The sequence below is a fragment of the Equus quagga genome, chromosome 2 (assembly GCF_021613505.1).
Source record: "Equus quagga isolate Etosha38 chromosome 2, UCLA_HA_Equagga_1.0, whole genome shotgun sequence".
NCBI classification, from domain to species: domain Eukaryota; kingdom Metazoa; phylum Chordata; class Mammalia; order Perissodactyla; family Equidae; genus Equus; species Equus quagga.
In genome coordinates this window covers 165,831,445-165,847,680 of record NC_060268.1, presented here as the reverse complement: position 1 = coordinate 165,847,680, position 16,236 = coordinate 165,831,445, and the positions used below count along the sequence as shown (strand labels likewise).

At 41.2% G+C, this 16,236-nt stretch overlaps 1 protein-coding gene across 1 annotated transcript in view; it reads left to right on the top strand.

Annotated features, from left to right (window-relative positions):
* Window positions 1-16,236, top strand: part of LOC124235248 (guanylate cyclase 2G-like) — a 53,722-nt gene that overhangs the window by 24,505 nt on the left and 12,981 nt on the right. The window contains 3 exon segments of the mRNA XM_046652834.1: window positions 1,470-1,634; window positions 2,561-2,564; window positions 3,044-3,197. Coding sequence (XP_046508790.1) covers window positions 1,470-1,634; window positions 2,561-2,564; window positions 3,044-3,197 — 323 coding nt within the window.

The window sequence follows — 16,236 nt, the reverse complement described above, 5'->3', positions numbered from 1 at the left end:
ATTACGTTTCAGATATGACAGGTTTCATTTTCCAAATTGCTGTCTTCTTCTGTTTGCCCTCCCAACATAATTGTCTCCCTCCTCAACTCCAGGTCTTTCTTCAGGCCCCTTTCTGCCCATGGAAAGACCCCCCTACTCTGCTCTCAGCTCCTTGCTGAATGAGATTATCATTTTTGAACTCACCTCCCTTAGCAAGCTTGTCAGATCAAGCACTCTTTGTCCCATTCTCATCATTCTCCTGCTTTGGGTTCCTTAGCACTCATGCTTAGCCTGTACCTTGTATAATCTGCAGCTAATAGAGGTTCTTCTGTTTGGCCCCAAGCCTTGGTATTTTCTTTTTAAGCTCTCCAGGTGATTTTAATGTGCGGCCAAGGTTGGAAACAATTGACGAGGACAGATCTTCTCAGACTAATGTGCATATGAACATTCCGGGGATCCGGTTAGAATGCACAGTCTGATTCAGCAAGTCTGGGCGGGGCCTGAGACTCTGCATTTCTGTCAAGCTCCGAGAGGATGCTGATGCTGCTGGTCCCTAGGCCATCTTTCAAGCAGCAGAAGTCTAGGCAGCTCCATTTCACAGATGGTAACAAAGCCCAGCGAGATGAAGTGATTCGTTTCAAGAGACTGAGTGGTAAAGTCTACACTTGAACACGTCTTCTGACTAGTGCTCTTTCTGCCCTCTTCGTAAAAGCGGTGCTTCATTATTGCATAATAATAATAAGTATAACCCCTTAAGAACATAGTAGATGACATGAGAATTTTTCAGTGTTCCTCATTTTATTTCCTTTCCTGGCAAAGTGTTCAAACAAGACCCTTGAAGTGCATGTAATTATATCTATTATTATATTATATAATTATATTATTATAGAACCATTACATGTAGGTAGTAATAGAATATAATTCATAATATGTAGGTAATAAAATAATATTCTTAATTATATAGTGTTTTCCTGCATTGTTGATATTCCTTATCATATTTATACAAATTTTTAATTGTAATTTATAGTGGATATTTACTTTGTGTCATGGACCATGCCTGGTATCTCACGTGCATTATATTGAATCTCCACAGCCACCCTAGAGGTAGGCACTATTGTCACCTCTATTTTGATGAGAAGAATGAGGCTTACAGGGGTAAAGTAACTTGCTCTCTACTAAGTATTAGAGCTGGGATTTGGACCCAGGAGTCTGACCACTAGGCTATATTTATTTTAAGCTGGCCTTGTCTTTGTGGCTCCACACTGAGGGCCCAGAAATAGTTTTCACCTTTTGGGTGTCCTTGCTCAGGTTGACCCCTGGGCGGGGGACTGTGTTAGCGGCTCTTGAACAAATGGACATAGAGATGGGCATGTGCCGCTGCTGTGAGCCTGTCTGTCTGTGTAACTGTCCATCTGTCTCTCTGTCTCTGTTCTTCCAGGGGTGTCCACTGGCACCTGCTCTGCTTCATTTGCTCATTTTCACTCTTCCAGGGCATGCAGTTCCTCCACAGGAACCCGCTGGGGTCCCACGGCAATCTGAAGCCTTCCAACTGCCTGGTGGACGCTCAGATGCAGGTGAAGCTGTCGGGATTTGGGCTGTGGGAACTCAAGTACGGCTGGACATATAGAACATATAATGAGAAAGCCACAGACCAGGTAACCATTGAGTAGCTATTGGCAGTAGTAAAGGGCTTCCTACCCCATCCCTGATTCCTGATGCTCACTTGCACAGGTACCTGCAGGTGGGCCGTCCTCTGGAGCTCATTGTTTGTGGCTATCCTGTTCACTCAAGGAGACGAGAAAAAAAATAGCCCCTGGGAGTGGCCTGAGTCCATGATGTGACATCTGAGTTAGAAGAACTGGTTCTCATCCCAGCTCAGCTGGGCAACCTGAAGCAAGTCACTGCCCTTCTCTGTAGTCCTCTCTGTCCCACGTATCTTCATCCTGTGTTCTCGGCATAGAATGTAAGGTCTGCCAGGCACTTGAACCATAAAGTTCTGTAATTCTCTGTTCTTTCTGTGCTCCAGTATGACTCAAGAAGCTTTTAAAGATAAGTAGGTGGCTGGGTCTCAACACACATCAACTGAATCAGAATATCTGAAGATGGGGTCTGGGCATTCGTATTGTTTTTTAAGAGCTCCCAAGTGATTCTGACGCACATCTCAAGATAAGACCCACCAGCTTGGGTTCAACTCTCCTTTACATCTGAGCAAACTGAGGCTTGGTGAGTCTTCCTATTGTCCAAAGTTAACTGAGCACTCTTGAGTCTCACCTCGCACGGATCCCGAGCCCTGCTTAGCCCGGTGCCCTCAGCCCTGCCCACCTCCCTCTGGATGTTGCCAGCAGCTTTGCTGTGTGCTTGTGGGGAGGTTTCTATAACAAGAGATAGGGCGGTGTTCTAGAGAAAGACAAAGGGGGAAATTTTGAAAACCTGCTCGTAGCCACTTCTTCTTCCTCATCTCTCCATATATTTTCCTTTAATGATTATAACGTATGAGGGTACAAACCTATAAAGCTCACTACAAAAAAATGTTGGTGTATAAAATATCCAGAATAGATAAATCTGTAGAGACAGAATGTAGAGTGGTGGTTGCCAGGGTCTGTGATAGGTGGGGAACAGGGGGAAACTGCTTAATGGGTATGGGGTTTCCTCTGGGGTGATGGAAATGTCTTGGAACTAGATGGAAGTGGTGGTTGCACATTATGAATGTACTGAATGCCACTGAGTTCACTTTAAAATGGTTCATTTTATGTTCTCTGAATGATACCACAATAAATTATGTTATAAATGTAGGCAATACAGAAAAGCAACAGGAAAATGAAAACCACCTGTAATTGCAAAGTCAGGAGTTAACCACCATTACCATGTTAGTGCATGTCTGTCCTGATGATTTTCCTCCTGTTCACACACGTGAACCCTCATTTGCTCTGTAAGTCGGGCACCAGCAGGGCTGACTGCTCAGGGGCGGGATGCTTTCATTTCTCCTGCACTTCCCTGAGGAAGGAGGGGTGGCTTTTCCAGGTCTGCCTGGCTGCTCTCTCACTCCATGTCCTTTGCTTGGCAGAGCTCTATGGGACGGCCCCAGAGCTGTTGCGGCTCCCAGAGGTGCCGTGGTTGGGCTCCCCAAAGGGAGACATTTACAGCTTTGCCATTCTGATGAGGGAGCTGATCCACCAGCAGGACTGCGGGCCTTTCGATGACCTTGATGAGGCACCAAATGGGACGACTGGGGGCGGCTCCTTGGCAGACTTTGGTCATCTGGGCTAGCTTTTAAATGCTCGTTTTTATGAATTGTTTTATTAAATGTTTATTAATTTACAATTTATTCCATTCTTAGTTTTTCTTTTTAACATTCATATTCTTTTGAAAATTAGAAAACAAATTGCCGTTTGGTTACCAAAAAAAGTCAAGGAACTCAGAATTACATAATTTATTTTGTAAGAGTTGTAGAGGCTGGAAGTCCAAAATCAAGGCTTGGCAGAGCCGAGCTCCCTCTAGAAGCTCTAGGTAAGATCCATCCTTCACCTCTTTCAGCTTTTAGTGGCTGCCCTAGCATCCTGGGCTGTGGCCACATAGCTCCAATCTCTGCCTCCATCTTCACAACGCATCCTCCTCTGTGTAGATCTCCTCTGTATGTCTCTTAAAAGAACACTTGTTGCTGCATTAGGGCCCACTCAGATAATCCAAGATGATCTCCTCAATCCAAGATACTTAATTGTATCTGCAACAATCCTTTTTTTTTCAAATAAAGTCACATTTACAGGTTCTGGGGATTAGATCATGGACGTATCTCTTTGGAGGCCACCATTCAGCCCACTACACTTTCCTAATTCCACCTCCCATGGCTTGCTCCTTTCAATCACGTTGGCCACTTTTATGTGCCTCCAACATGCCAGACACATCCCCACCCCAGTTCCTTTGCACATGCTGTTCCTTCTGGCTGTGCATCTCTCACCTTGTATGTATATATACACATTTGCCTCATTCTGTCTTAAGGACTACAACATTTTTCATTGTAAGGATACACCATGTATTATTGGCTGATACACATTTTGGTTGTTTCCCATTTTTTGCTATTATAAATTGCCGCAGTGAGCTGCCTTATATCTTCGTGGACACGTGTGAACGTTTCTTCAGGATAGACTTCTGTCCATTAAATTGAAACAATAAATGTATTTGAAATATATTTAAGATTTTTGACAAATGCTGCCCAACTGTCCACTTACAAAGGACATATTCAGGCTTGTTCTTTTGCTAGGTTATCGCTTAACACATTCCATAAGAGAATTAGGGGCAGAAGTAGTAGGAAATGAAGCAAAATTTGATCAAAACAGTGTGGGGCCAGCCCCGTGGCTAGGTGGTTAAGCTAGCACACTGCTTTGGGGGCCCAGGGTTCATGGCTTTGGATCCTGGGCATGGACCTACACCCTGCTCATCAAGCCGTGCTGTGGTGGCGGCTCACATAGAAGAACTAGAAGGACTTACAACTAGAATATGCAACTATGTACTGGGGCTTTGAGGAGAAAAAAAAAAGAGGATGATTGTCAACAGATGTTAGCTTAGGGCCAATCTTGCTCAAAAAAAAAAAAGATTAAAACAATATGTACTAGATGAAACCCCTTGGAACTGTTATTTCCACCTTGGCTGCACATTGGAATTATGCGGGGGAATTTAAAAAACTGCTGATGCCTGGATCTCAGCCTGGGAGACTCAGATGTCATTGATCTTGGGTACTGCCTGGGCATCAGGGGTTTTAAAGCTGCCCACGTGGTTCTAACATGCAGCTCAAGTTGAGACCCACTGTCCTGGAGAGAGGAGAGGGATGTGTGTGTGTGTGTGTGTGTGCACGCGACAGATCCTATATAAACCCAGCCCACCTTTCTCTCTTGATTTTTTTTCTTTTTTCTTCTTTTTGCCCTGCCTACTATTTCTAGCCCATCCCCAGTGACCCGTCTCAAGTCTCATCTTTAGATCATCAGGCATTCCCTTGAGACGTTTTCAAGTCAGGAGCCTTTCTGAGTGTATGTAGTTGCTTTGAAAGCAGATTCCACTTTCTAATTCATGACTAAATGAAACGGAGGTGAGACTAATTCAAAAAGGTGAACCCAAAATCCAGGTGCATCTGACTTTGAACAAAGTGGCTACACAGATCTTCCCAGAGTGAGCCCAGGCAGGAGCCCACCTAACTCAGCTGCCATGTGATTGTGCCAACGAGGGTGGGGGTGGGGAAGACTGTGACAATCAGTATATTTCCCCCTCATTGTAGTCCTCTGTTCACAAAGTTAAATGAGAGCTGGCCACGTAGGACTATGTGTACACAGGACTGTACCCAGGAAAAGCACAATGTGCACTTAATTTATGGACAAACACTTCTTCCATTCACTTCTCATGCTTCCCTACAAACAATCCTGGTGCTGGAAGCTGAGTAAATAGCGATTCTCTGTGCACACTAGACCAGTGGTTCTCAAACTTCAGCAGGCATCAGAATCACCTGGAAAGCTTGTGAAAACACAAAATTGCTGGGTCCCACCCTCAGAGTTTCGGATCAGTAGGTCTAGGGTGAGCCCTGAGAATTTGCATTTCTATCAAGTTCCCAGGTGATGTTGAGGATGCACAGTTTGAGAAGTTTGGTCTAGTGGGGTCCCTAGACGAGCAGCATCAGCACCACTTGGGAACTTGTTAAACTGCAAGTTTTCAGGACCCAGTTCAGACCTTCTGAATTGGAAACTGTGGGGATGAGTCCAGAATCTGTGTTTTAACAAGCCCCATCCCCCCACGCCGCCCCCGCCCTGGCGGTTCTGATGCATGCTAAAGAAAAAGAACAATTAGGCTAGAGTGATCAGTAGACTACTAAAGATTATAGGATAGGGGCTGATCAGTAGACTACTAAAGATTATAGGATAGGGGCTGGTCCCGTGGTTGAGTGATTAAAGTTCTGCACACTCCACTTTGGTGGCCCATCTTCGCACTCCACTCATCAGCCATGCTGTGGAGGCATCCCACATACAAAAAAAAAATAGAGGGAGATTGGCATAGATGTTAGCTCAGAGCTCATCTTCCTCAAGTGAAAAGGGGGGAGGATTGACAATGGATGTTACTCAAGGCAAATCTTCCTCACCAAAAAAAGAAAAGAAAAGATTAAGGGATGGTTACCTGTTGCTAGGTAATAGTATAGCTGGTTACGCATTAATAGGAAATAAACCCGTGTTCTCCAGGTGCAGACTCATGGTTTAATTTGTTGTCAAAGTTTTATATCATTTTACTGATTCTTTCATGGCATTTCTTAGAGGTGAAATTAGGAAAGCAGAAGATGCCGCAGTACTAATTCTTCAGACACTCAATACTGTTAAAACCATTGCTGTCCCGCGTCTCAAATTAAACTTCATTTGGGAAGTAAAACCCAACTGCCCACGGTACTTTTAAAATGTATATTCTTTCAGATTCTTTTCAGGAGTTAAAAATGCACACTTAAACACAAGCACATACATTTGCAGAAACAAATCCTATTTCACATACTGTTTTGTAACCTGTATTTTATTATTATTAACTAAAGGTCATACTTTGTTCAGATTTCCTTAGTTTTTAACCTAATGTCCTTTTCCTGACTCAGTATCCCATCCAGGATACCACATTACATTTCTGTAGGAAGTTTTCTCAGACTTTCCTTATTTTTTGTGATGTCGATACTTTTGAGGAGTGCTGGTTAGGTATTTTGTAGAATGTCCCTCATTTGGGATTGGTCTGATTTTTTTTTCCCCTCATGGTTAGACTAGGATTATGTCTGGGGGAGGAAGGCTACAGAACTAAGCTGTCGTATTCATCACATCATATCAAAGGTAGATATTGTCAACATGACTGTCACTGTCAGTGTTGACCCTGAGCACCTGGCTGAGGTTCGTCAGTTTCTCCACTGTCAAGTTCACTTCATTTCCGCCTTCCCACACTATCCTCTTAAGAAAGAAGTCACTAGGGGCTGGCCCAGTGGCATAGTGGTTAAGTTCCCGTGCTCTGCTTTGGCAGCCTGGAGTTCACAGGCCCGGATCCTGGGCACAGACCTACATACCACTCATCAAGCCATGCTGCAGTGGTCCCACAAACAAACTAGAGGAAGATTGGCACAGGTGTAAGCTCAGGGACAATCTTCCTCACTGAAAGAAAGGAAAGAAAGGAAGAAAAGAAGAAAGAAAGAAAGAAAGAGAGAGAGAGAGAGACAAGAAAGAAAGAAAGAGAGAGAGAGAAAGAAAGAAAGAAAGAGAGAGAGAAAGAAAGAGAGAGAGAGACAAGAAAGGAAGAAAGAAAGAGAGAGAGAGAAAGAGAGAGAGAAAGAAAGAGAGACAAGAAAGAAAGGAAGAAAGAAGGAAAGAGAGAGAGAGAAAGAAAAAAAGAAAGAGAGAGAGAGAGACAAGAAAGAAAGAAAGAGAGAAAGAAAGAAAAAGAAAGAAAGAAAGAAAAAGTCACTATGTGAAGCCCACACTTCAGGAGGGGGGAGTTGTGCTCCCCCGCCTTGAATGGGGAATATCTACAAAAATTATTTGGATTTTTTCCCTATGGGAGATTTGTCTGTTCTCTCCCATTTATTTATTTATTCAGTTATTTGTATTATACTTGTATTTATATTATATTATTACACATTTATATCCTATATTTATTATATTTATATATTTATTTTATGCTTTGGATTATAATCTAATACGACTTTTTTTTTTTATCACATTGTTTCATCTTTGACCATTCCCTTTCATTTGGCTTCTGTGTACCTTTGACATGTACCTGTTGCTGTGTTTTGTTTTGTTTAGTATTTCCTTGCTCGCTGGTCATGTAAGATACTTCAGCCTCATCTTGTATTTTCCCTGCCCCAGTACTAGAATCAGCCATTTCTCTAAGGAATCCTGGCTCCCGTTATTGGAGAATGGTATTAGAAACCAAGACCTGGATGCTGGGTGCCCTCTTTGCCCCTGGGCTGGCGTTGCTTCTAGGCCCTTTCAGTGGGCAGAGTGAGGAAATACATGTGTATAATAACCTGTATGCTTACATATGTCTATATCTATATCTACCCATCAATATCTGTAGTAAGCCAAACATGGTTTCATACTGACATCTCTGACATCATTACCAAATGGCTTCTTTATTCTAGTCTCGTCCCATCGCTTGTCTGTAACCTCCCTTTCCAACAGTGAGAATCCTGGCTCCCACCATCCACCATCATTTACTTATTTGTTCAATCCCAGTATATGGATATAACAGTTTCCGAGTTGTCAATCTGTACCCCGATGAGAAGCAATTTTACCAGCTAGAGTGTAGTGATTATGAATAGTTCCTTTTGTCTTCAGTTCTGTAGTCTCAAGTCATTTCAGAAGTCACTCAAGTCAGCACTTCCTCCCATCCCCTTCAGTGAGGTTATGTCATACATTTGTAAAACAGTTACATTCTTTTGTCACTGTCTGCATTCTATCTTTGGGTCGTCCAATCTCCCAACTGATATTTTTTAAAATACGCATTCCTTAAGGCTCTGTCTTCATGCTGTAAAGTTCTATGGGTTTTGGCAAATACATGGTGTCATGTATCCAGCACAACAGTATCATACAGAATAGTTTCATCACCCTAAAAAAAACCCAGGTTATTCATCTATTCAACCCTTTCTCCTGCCCAAACTTCTGGCAGCCTCTGATCTGTTTTCTGTCTCTATAATTTTGCCTTTTCTGGAATGTCATATGAACAGAATCATACAGTATTTAACCTTTTCAGACTGGTTTCTTTCTTTAAAAAATTATTCTATTGAGGTCACATTGGTTTATAACATTGTGCAAGTTTCAGGTGTACATCTTATATTTTGGCGTCTGTATAGACTGCGTTGTGTTCACCACCAAAAGACTAGTTTCGATCTGTCACCATATATACGTGCCCCTTTACCCCTCTTGCTGTCCCCCCACTCTGTTCCCCTCTGGTAATCACCAATCTGTCTCTGTATGTATGTGTTTGTTTGTTTATCTTCCACATATGAGTGAAATGATACTGTATTTGTCTTCCTCTGTCTGACTTATTTAGCTTAGCATAATACCCTCAAGGTCCATCCATGTTGTCACAAATGGCATGGTTTCTTCCTTTTTATGGCTGAGTAATATTCCATGTATATATACCATATTTTCTTTATCCATTCATCCATTGACAGGCACTTAATGTAGCTTCCAAGGCTTGGCTATTGTTAATAATGCTACAATTAACATAGGGGTGCATATATCTTTTCAAATTAGTGTTTTCATGTTCTTTGGATAAATACCCAGTAGTGGAATAGATGGATCATATAGTACTTCTATTGTTAATTTTTTGAGCATTCTCCATACTGTTTTCCCCAGTGGCTGCACCAGTTTGCATTCCTACCAGCAGTATATGGGGTTCCCTTTTCTCCACATCCTCTCCAACGCTCATTATTTCTTGTTTTCTAATAATAACCATTCTGATGGATGTGAGGTGATATCTCATTGTAGTTTTGATTTGCATTTCCCTAATAATTAGTGATGTTGAACATCTTTTCATGTGCCAGTTGGCCATCTGTATAGCTTCTTTAGAAAAATATCTGTTCATATCTTCTGCCCATGTTTTGGTAGAGTTGTTTGGTTTTCTGTTGTTGTGTTGTATGAGTTCATTACATATTCTGGAAATTAACCCCTTATCGGATATATGATTTGCAAATATTTTCTCCAAATTGGTGGGTTGTTTTTTCATTTCATTATGGTTTCCTTTGCCATGCAGAAGCTTTTTAGTTTGATGTACACCCACTTGTTTATTTTTTCTTTTGTTTCCTTTGCCTGAGGAGACATGGTATTCAAAAAGATACTGCTTGGGGTCTGGCCCCGTGGCCAAGTGGTTAAGTTTGTGCACTGCACTTGGGGGCCTGGGGTTTGGTGGTTTGGATCCTGGGCATGGACCTACACACCACACATCAAGCCATGCTATGGCAGCATTCCACACAGAAGAACTAGAATGACATACAACTAGGATATACAACTATGTACTGGGGCTTTGGGGAGGAAAAAAAGAGAAGAAGATAGGCAACAGATGTTAGCTCAGGGCCAATCTTCCGCACCAAAAAGCATACTAAAAAAAAGAAAAGATATGACTAAAACAGATGTCAACTAGTGTACTGCTTATATTTTCTTCTAAGAGTTTTATGGTTTCAGGTCTTACATTCAAGTATTTAATCCATTTTGATTAATTTTTGTGTATCGTGTGAGATAATGGTCACTTTCATTCTTTTCCATGTGGCTGTCCAGGTTTCCCAACATCATTTATTGAAGAGACTTTCCTTCCTCCATTGTATGTTCTTGGCTTCCTTGTTGAATATTAGCTGTCCATAGATGTGTGGTTTTATTTCTGGGCTCTCAATTCTGTTCCATTGGTCTGTGTGTTTGTTTTTGTGCCAGTACCATGCTGTTTTGGTTACTACAGCTTTGTAGTATAATTTGAATCCATGGAGTGTGATACTTCTAGCCTTGTTCTTTTTTCTCAGGATTGCTTTGGCTATTTGAGGTCTTTTGCTGTTCCATATAAATTTTAAGATTCTTTGTTCTATTTGCATGAAGAATGTCACTGAGATTCTGATTGGGGTTGTATTGAATCTGTAGATTGCTTTGGGTAATATGAACATTTTAACTGTGTTTATTCTTCCAATCCATGAGCACAGAATATCTTTCCATTTCTTTGTCTTCTTCAATTTCTTTCAATAGTGTCTTATAGCTTTCAGTGTATAAGTCTTCATATCCTTGGTTAAATTTATTCCTAGGTATTTTGTTCTGTTTGTTCTTATTGTAAATGGGATTGTATTCTTGATTTCTCTATCTGGTAGTTCATTTTGAGTGTATAGAAATGCAACTGATTTTTTTTTTTTAAAGATTGGCACCTGAGCTAACATCTGCTGCCAATCTTCTTTTTTTTCTTCTTCTCCCCAAAGTCCCCCAGTACATAGTTGCATATTCTAGTTGTAAGTGCTTCTGGTTGTGCTATGTGGGATGCCACCTCAGCATGGCTTGATGAGTGGTGCCATGTCTGCACCTAGGATCCAAACAGGTGAAACCCAGGGCTGTGGAAGTGGAGCACGCAAACTTTACCACTCAGCCACCGGGTTGGCCCCTGCAACTGATTTTTGCATGTTGATTTTGTACCTTGCAACTTTACTGTATTTGTTAATTATTTCTTACAGCTTTTTGTGGATTCTTTAGGGTTTCCTATATACAGAATCATGTCATCTGCAAATAATGACAGTTTTACTTCTTCCTTTCCAATTTGGATCCCTTTTATTTCTTTTTCTTGCCTGATTCCACTGGCAAGGACTTCCAATACTATGTTGAAGAAGAGTGGTGAGAATGAGAATCCTTATCTTTTTCCCTTTCTTAGAGGAATAGCTTTCAGTTTTTCACCACTGAGTATGATGTTGGCTGTGGGTTTGTCGTATATGGCTTTTATTATGTCAAGGTACTTTCCTTCTATACTCATTTTACTGAGAGTTTTTATCATAAATGGGTGCTGGATCTTGTCAAATGCTTTCTCTGCATGTATTGAGATGATAGTGCGATTTTTATTCTTCATTTTGTTAATGTGGTGTATCACATTGTTTGATTTGTAGATGTTGAACCACTCCTGCATCCCTGGAATAAATCCCTCTTGATCACGGTGTATTATCCTTTTAATGTATTGTTGTATTTGATTTGCTAATATTTTGTTGAGGATTTTTGCCTCTATGTTCATCAGTGATATTGGTCTATAATTTTCCTTTTTTGTGTTGTCCTTTCCTGGCTTTGGTATCAGGGTAATGCTGGCCTCATAAAATGAGTTAGTAAGCATCCCATCCTCTTCAATTTTTTGGAAGAGTTTGAGAAGGATAGGTATTAAATCTTTTTTGAATGTTTGGTAGAATTCACCAGAGAAGTCATCTGGTCCTGGACTTTTGCTTTTTGGGAGGTTTTTGATTATTGTTTCAATGTCTTTACTTGTGATTGGCCTATTCAGAATTCTCTATTTCTTCTTGATTCAGTTTTGGGATGTTGTATGTTTCTAAGAATTTATCCATTTCCTCTAGGTTATCTGATTTGTTGATGAGTAGCTTTTTATAGTATTCTCTTATAATCCTTTGTATTTCTGTGGTAACTGCTGTAATTTCTCCTCTTTCATTTCTGATTTTATTTATTTGAGCCTTCTCTCTTTTTTTCTTAATGTGTCTAGCTAAGGGTTTGTCAATTTTGTTTATCTTTTCAAAGAACCAGCTCTTACTTTCATTGATTGTTTCTATGTTTTTTTAGTTGCCATTTCATTTATTTCTGCTCTGATTTTTTATTATTTCCTTTCCTCTACTGACTTTGGGCTTTGTTTGTTCTTATTTTTCTTGTTCTTTTAGGTATACTGTTAGATTGTTTATTTGAGATTTTTCTTGTTTCTTAAAGTAGGCCTGTATTGCTATATACTTCCTTCTTAGTACAGCTTTTGCTGCATCCCGTAAGTTTTGGTATATTGTATTTTCTTTTCATTTGTCTCCAGGTGTTTTTTGATTTCTCCTTGACTTCTTCATTGATCCAATAGTTGTTCAGGAGCATGTTGCTTAGTCTCCACATATTTGTGACTTTTCCAGCTTTCTTCTTGTTGGTTTCTAGTTTCATACCATTGTGGTCAGAAAAGATGCTTGATATGATTTCAATCTTCTTAAATTTATTGAGGCTTGTTTTGTTTCCTAACATATGGTCTATCTTTGAGAATGTCCCATGTGCATTTGGAAACAATGTGTATTCTGCTGCTTTGGGGTGGAATGTTCTAAATTTATCTAATAAGTCCACCTGGTCTAGAATTTCATTTAAGGTCACTGTTTCCTTGTTGACTTTCTGTCTGGATGATATATCTGTTGATGTAAGTGGGGTATTAAAGTCCCTTACTATTATTGTGTTGCTCTCAGTTTCTTCCTTTAGGTCTGTTAATAGTTGCTTTATATTCTTTGGTGTGCCTATGTTAGGTGCATGTATATAAATAACTGTTATGTCTTCTTGGTGAAATGCCTCTTTTGTCATAATATAATGTCCATGTGTGTGTCTGGCTATCTTTTTTGGCTTGAAGTCTATTTTGTCTGATATAAGTATGGCTACACCTGCTTTCTTTTGCTTGCCATTTGCTTGGTGTATCATCTTCCATCCCTTCACTCTGAACCTTTGTTCATCTTTAGAGCTGAGATGTGTTTCCTGGAGGCAGCACATTGTTGGGTTTTGTTTTTTAATCTATCCAACCACTCTGTCTTTTGATTAGTGAATTTAATCCACATACATTTAGAGTGAATATTGATATATGAGGGCTTAATACTTCCATTTCATCTTTTGCTTTCTGGTTGTTCTATATTTCCATTGTTTCTTTTCCTGTATTTCTGGCTGCCATTTCAGTTTGGTGGTTTTCTGTGATATTTTTCTCAGTTTCCTGTTTATTTATGATTTGTGACTCTGCTCTGATTTTTTGTTTTCAGATTACCATGAGGTTTGTTTAGAAGATCTTGTAGTTGAGATAGTCCTTTTTCTGCTGATAGCATCTTATCTCCATTAGCCTATGCAGGTTCCATCCTTTTCCTTTTCCTCTTCTGTTTTTGTCATCACAAATTATCATTTTTTGTGTTGTGAGTTTGTTACCAAATTGAAGTGGTTATAGTTACTTTTGATGCTTTCTTTCCCTTTAATTTTTATGTTTTAACCAAGTGTTTACTAACCTATTCTGATATAGAGTTGCAATTTTCTGATTCCGTCTGTCTATTTGTCACCTTGCTCAAAGCTCTGTAAACATTTGCCTTTTTGTTTCAGGTAGGAGGGCTCCTTTCAACATTTCTTGTAAGGCAAGTCTAGTGGCAATGGGCTTCCTCAGCTTTTGTTTGTCTAGGACAGTCTTTATTTCTCCATCATATCTGAAGGATAACTTTGCTGGATAGAGTATTCTTGGCTGAGAGTTTTTGTCTTTTAGTATTTTGAATATATCATTCCACTTTCTCCTAGCCTAGAGTTTCTGCTTAGAAATCCACTGGTAGCCTGATTTGGGGTGGGGATGGGGTCCTTTGTAAGTTATTTTCTTCTTTCTGGACACCCTTAATGTTACTTCTTTGTCATTGACTCTTGACAGTTTTAATATAATATGCCTTGGAGATGGTCATTTTGCATTGAGATAATTAGGAGTTATATTTGCTTCATATACATGTATATCCAGTTCCTTACCTAGATTTGGGAAGGTCTCAGCTATTATTTCTTTGATTAAGCTCTCCGCTCCTTTCTCCCTCTCTTCTCCTTCTGGAATACTCATTATCCTTATGTTGCTTTTCCTAATTGAGTCAGATATTTCTTGTAGAATTGCTTCTTTTATTTATTTATTTTTTTGAGGAAGATTAGTCCTGAGCTAACATCTGCTGCTAATCCTCCTCTTTTTGCTGAGGAAGCTTGGCCCTGGGCTAACATCTGTGCCAATCTTCCTCTATTTTATGTGTAGGATGCCTGCCACAGCATGGCTTGATAAGCAGTGTGTAGGTCCATGCCCAGGATCTGAACTGGTGAACCCCAGGCCGCCGAAGTGGAGTGTGCAAACTTAACCACTATGCCACTGGGCCAGCCCCAGAATCTCTTCATTTTTTGAAAATCTTAGTTCTCTGTCCTCTCCCACCAGAATCATTTCTAGATTTGTATCTTTGAACTCACGAATTCTTTCTTTCACATGGCCTGCTCTATTTACAATGCTTTCTACTTTATTTTTCATCTCATTAATTGCATTCTTCATCTCCAGAATTTCTGTTTGGTGTTTTTTGTTTTTTGGAGTTTCCATCTCCTTGGTGAAGTACTCCTCCTGTTCATTAATTTTATTCCTGAGCTCATTGAACTGTCTTTCTGAGTTTCCTTATGGCCACTATTTTGAATTCTCTGTCAGTTAGATTGGAATCTTCTGTGACTTCAAGTTTGGTTTCTAGAGAGTTGCCATTTTCTTTCTGTTCTACCATGTTACTGTAGTTCTTCATGGTATCTGATGAGTTGATCCTCTGCCAGCACATTTGTGGTAATAACCACCTTTCTTATTTGGGTAAGGCTTTGATCACTTTGGTTTTGAGCTGCTTCTGGTCGTATTTGAGAGCTGCACTTTCCACCCTCCTCTACCTCTGCTAGAGGCATTGTCAGTGTCTTCCTTGTGCTGTTTGTACCTCTGAGGTTGCTGGTGCCCTGTTGCTTATGATGTCACTGCAGTCTCTGGTGTTACCACTAAGATCACCAGGCTGTGAGCACTTCTGCTACTTCTGTGGTCACCTAGGTCTTGTGTTCCTCCATTGGCTCTCTGCAGGCTCTCCATGGGCTCGGGTACTGTGCCGCATGCACTACCTGTGCTAATGTTCCTGGGTTGTCTGGGGGTGCTGGCAGCACTGCTGCAGGGGCACTAGGTTCACAGGTGTTTCTGTCACTGCTGGGGGCCCAGGGTCTTGTATGCAGCCCCCACTGCTGGTAGAGCTGGTGTTGAGCATGTCACCACTGGGGGCTTGTTCATGGGTCCTGCAGTGGTTTCCGAAGCCTCGGATTGCAGGTACCACCTGCCACTGCCAGGGGAGGGGCAGGGGTTAAGACGTAGGTGTTGTCATTGGTCCTGCAGCCTCTGGTTGCTGGCATGTGCCATTGTGCTTTTTGGAACCTCAGGTCAGAGCGTGCCACCCCAGCCAGGAGAATCCATGTTTTGGAGGCTGTCCCCACTGCTGGAAAGACCAGCACAACTTCCAGGGGCTAGCGAGGGGGCTGAGTGGCCAGGACCACTGTGTGTCCTAACACCCCAGGACATAATGCACCACCAGCCACTGCTGGGGGTGGCTGGCAGAGGCTAAGCTGTGAGTGCCATGTTTTCCCCTGAAAATGATGGGTCTTGCTTTTTAATCTATTTGCTGGTGTGAGGATCCATGTTGTAGAATGCTGCCACTGCAAAGTGCCGGTTCTGTTTGGGAGAGGGGCTACTGGGGGAGGTGGAGGGAGCTGCTCCCCTAGTTCCACTACCTCCCGGAGGTCCAGTCCACCCATGTTCAGATGTATAGAGGCATGGGTCTCTCAGGCGTTCTGGTGTGCTGTGCAGGGAGTCCTTTGTTGGTCAATGAATGTCCAACTTGTTGCAACTTAGAGGGGAGAGACAAAGGGAGCAACTCACTCTGCCATGATGCTGATGTCACTCAAGACTTGCTTCTTATACTTAGTAATACGTACTTGAGATTGATCCATGTTATTTCACCCA